The 3,638-nt window shown below is 40.0% G+C and overlaps 1 protein-coding gene across 1 annotated transcript; it reads left to right on the top strand.

The window, feature by feature from the left end:
- Positions 1–1,501: 1,501 nt before the first annotated feature.
- LOC138871825 (uncharacterized) lies at positions 1,502–3,309 on the top strand. Its single transcript, XM_070149732.1, has 4 exons — positions 1,502–2,131; positions 2,177–2,332; positions 2,394–2,545; positions 2,628–3,309. Exons 1-4 carry the CDS (start codon positions 1,502–1,504, stop codon positions 3,307–3,309), a joined length of 1,620 nt encoding a protein of 539 aa, XP_070005833.1.
- Positions 3,310–3,638: the final 329 nt, after the last annotated feature.

The following is a 3,638-nucleotide window of genomic DNA, read 5'->3' as shown; positions in this document are numbered from 1 at the left end:
CAAGTCTGATTCCTTCTAGAATGAGGCGAGAGACCAAACTTGTAGTTTCGTGCGAAAAGGTCCTCAAAGCAAAGGCTCATACTATAGTACACACTAGAGAATGGGAGGAAGATGAAGATAGTGTGGGGTCATCATATCATATCTCCATTTATGATGAACAAAATGTTTCATCTTATACGGAAGTCAAGGAAAAGTGCCTTGATATTCATGTATGTCATCATATATCTTTTAATAATGGTGATCCTCAAGAAGATGAAGACGCTAAAGATACACCACCTGAGCTTGAAGAAGGGGTGAAGACAACGATTGATGCGCTAAAAGAAGTCAATCTCGAAGTAGTTAAAGATCCAAAACCCACATATGCCAGTGCCTCTCTAACTAATGATGAAGAGGGCAAATATATTGAGCTGCTTAAGGAGTTCAAAGACGTATTTGCTTGGAGCTACAAAGAAATGCCAGGTTTAGACCCCAAGGTGGTTGTTCATCATCTTGCTGTCAGACGAGGTGCTCGTCCTGTGAAGCAAGCACAACGTTGTTTCAGACCTGAACTGGTTCCCTTGATTGAAACCAAAGTTAACAAGCTTATTGAGACTGATTTTGTTTGTGAAGTTAAATATCCTACATGGATTTCAAGCATCGTGTCTGTAAGAAAGAAGAATGGCCAAATCCGAGTTTGTGTTGACTTTAGGGACCTAAATAACTCTTTTCCTAAGGATGAATTTCCTTTTCCTATCCCTGAGATCATGATTGATACAACTAGATGCGAGGCGATGTCTTTCAGGGGTGGTTCATCTAGATATAATCAAATTCGCATGGCACCGAAGGACGAAGAACTTACTGCATTTCGCACCCCTAAAGGTACATACTGCTACAAGGTAATGCCTTTCGGTTTGAAGAATGCTGGTGCTACATATCAACGTGCCATGAAAAATATTTTTGATGACATGCTTCATAAAAACGTGGAGTGTTATGTTGACGACTTGGTGGTAAAGTCAAGGAAGAAAGATGATCACTTGCAAGATTTAAGGATGGTATTTGAACGGCTTCGGAGATACCAACTCAGAATGAACCCGTTGAAGTGCTCTTTTTGAGTTACTTCTGGGAAGTTCCTCGGTTTTATTGTTCGACATCGAAGTATCAAAATTGATAAAGCTAAAGTAGATGCTATCTTGAAAATGCTCGAGCCTAAAGATATTCATGAATTAAAAGCTTGAAAGGTAAGTTGGCATATCTTAGGAGATTTATTTCGAATCTGGCTGGAAGATGCCAACCATTTAGCCGCCTCATGAAGAAAGGGGTTCCTTTTGAATGGGACCAAGCTTGCAGAAATGCTTTTGAAAGCATTAAGTCTTATCTGATGAAACCTCCAGTATTGCCAGCCCCAATACCTAGAAAGCCATTAATATTATACATTTTAGCACAGGAAAGGTCTGTGTGAGCGTTTCTCGCTCAAGGAAACAGTGAAGGCAAAGAAAATGTGCTTTATTACTTGAGTAAGATGATGACACCAAATGAGCTCAAGTATTCGCCTATTGAGAAGTTATGTTTGGCACTTGTCTTCTCTATTCAGAAGCTGAAGCATTACTTCCAAGCCCACATTGTGCGACTCGTCTCAAGAGTGAACCGCATCAAGTTTGTCATGTTTAAACTAGTCCTAAGTGATGAATTAGCGAGGTGGTACCTCCAATTTCAACAATTTGAAATTGTGTATGTTCCTCAAAATGCAGTAAAAGGACAAGCATTAGCAGACTTCCTAGCTGACCATCCGATTCTAGATGATTGGGAGTTGTCTGATGAATTGCCTGATGAAGATGCAATGGTCATAGAAATTCAACCTCCTTGGAAGATGTATTTTGATGGCGCTGCACATCGTGAAGGAGTTGGCGCTAGAATAGTGTTTATCACTTCTCAAGAAGAAGTTTTGCCATATTTTTTCACTCTGAAACAATGGTGCTCCAATAATGTTGTTGAATATCAAGCGTTCATACTTGGGCTTGAAATGGCTATGGATATCAAACAATTGCAACTACAAGTTTTTAGAGACTCCAAGTTAGTGATCAATCAGATTTTGGGTAGCTATGAGGTCAAGAAGCCAGAGTTGGTTCCATATCACAAATATGCTCAACGATTGGTAAGTTGACTTGGAGAGGTAACTATTCAACACGTGTCGAGAAAGGAAAATAAGAGATATGATGCATTAGCAGCCTTAGCTTCTACATTATCTTTGCCTAATCAAACACAAGTCGTTCTTTGCCAAAGATGGGTAGTTCCTCCACCAAATGGCTATGAGGAAGAAGAAAGCGAAGTTGAGCATATTGCTTCCGTTCTTAAGGTTGGAATTGAAGACTGGCGATAACCATTAATCGATTATCTTTGTTACGATATATTTCCAGAAAATCCACGAAGGAAAACGGAAATCCGAAGGAGAGCCCCTTGTTTTCTTTATTACAAGAATACACTCTACAGATGATCATTTGATGGAGTGCTCTTACATTGTTTGGGGACTGATGAATCCCTTCGAGCCTTGCAAGAAGCACACTCTGGAGTATGTGGTGTGCATCAATCTGGGCCAAAACTTCATTTCAACATAAAAATAATGGGGTATTATTGGCCAACCATGGTGAAAGATTATTTGGATTACGCTCGGAGGCTTGCCAATTCCATGCTATCTTCATACATCAACCGCCTGAAGTATTACACCCAACTGTTGCCTCTTGGCCATTTGATGTTTGGGGTTTAGATGTTGTTGGTCCACTGCCGAAGTCTTCTGGTGGACATCTATATATTTTGGTCGTAACTGATTACTTTTCGAAGTGGCCAGAAGTTCTTTCTCTTAAGGAAATAAAGAAGGAAAATGTAGCTAACTTTATCCGAGTCAATATTATCTATCGATTTGGCATTCCACGATATATATTGACGGACAATGGTAAGCCATTTGATAAAAAGTTGATGAATAAAATATATGATCTTTTTGGCTTCAAGCAATTTAATTCCTCCATGTATTATGCTGTTGCTAATGGACTAGCTGAAGCATTTAACAAGACACTCTGTAAATTGTTGAAAAAAGTTGTTTCTAAGTCTAAGAGAGATTGGCATGAGAGAATGGAAGAGGCTTTTGGGCATATAGGACCACATATCGCACACCAACGAAAGCGACTCCTTATTCCCTTGTTTATGGAGTTGAAGCAGTCCTTCCACTTGAGCATCAAATCCCATCGTTGCGGCTGGCCATTGAAAAAGGACTCACTGATGAAGAAAATGCTCGGTTACGCCTTAAAGAATTGGAATCTCTTGATGAAAATAGGGTAGAAGCTGAACAAAGCCTTGAATGTTATCAAGCTCGCCTGTCTCAATCTTTTAACAAAAGGGTACGCCTTAGATCTTTCCAAGTGGGTGTCCAAGTTCTTGTGGTCAAAAGGCCTATTATTACCTCTCGTTGATGTGGGGGCAAATTCTCTGCTAAGTGGGATGGACCATATATCGTACAAGAGGTATACTCAAGTGGCGCTTACAAGATAGTTGACTTGGAAGGTTTGCGGAATAGCCCCATCAACGGGAAATTCATGAAGAGATACTATCCTTGAAGAAAACAAATACGCTCATTGATGCACGAGCATAAACTGCATGTTACTCTTGAC

The sequence above is a fragment of the Nicotiana sylvestris genome, chromosome 6 (genome assembly GCF_000393655.2).
Source record: "Nicotiana sylvestris chromosome 6, ASM39365v2, whole genome shotgun sequence".
In the NCBI taxonomy this organism is placed as follows: Eukaryota; Viridiplantae; Streptophyta; class Magnoliopsida; order Solanales; family Solanaceae; genus Nicotiana; species Nicotiana sylvestris.
This window is presented reverse-complemented; position numbering and strand designations above follow the sequence as displayed.

Bases quoted from the DNA above. Each gene is read 5' to 3' on its own strand.
- LOC138871825 (XM_070149732.1), top strand. From the start codon at position 1,502: ATGACACCAAATGAGCTCAAGTATTCGCCTATTGAGAAGTTATGTTTG. The intron at 2,132-2,176 runs GTAAGTTGACTT...GTGTCGAGAAAG, and splicing joins ACAAATATGCTCAACGATTG to GAAAATAAGAGATATGATGC. The intron at 2,333-2,393 runs GTTGGAATTGAA...ATATATTTCCAG, and splicing joins ATATTGCTTCCGTTCTTAAG to AAAATCCACGAAGGAAAACG.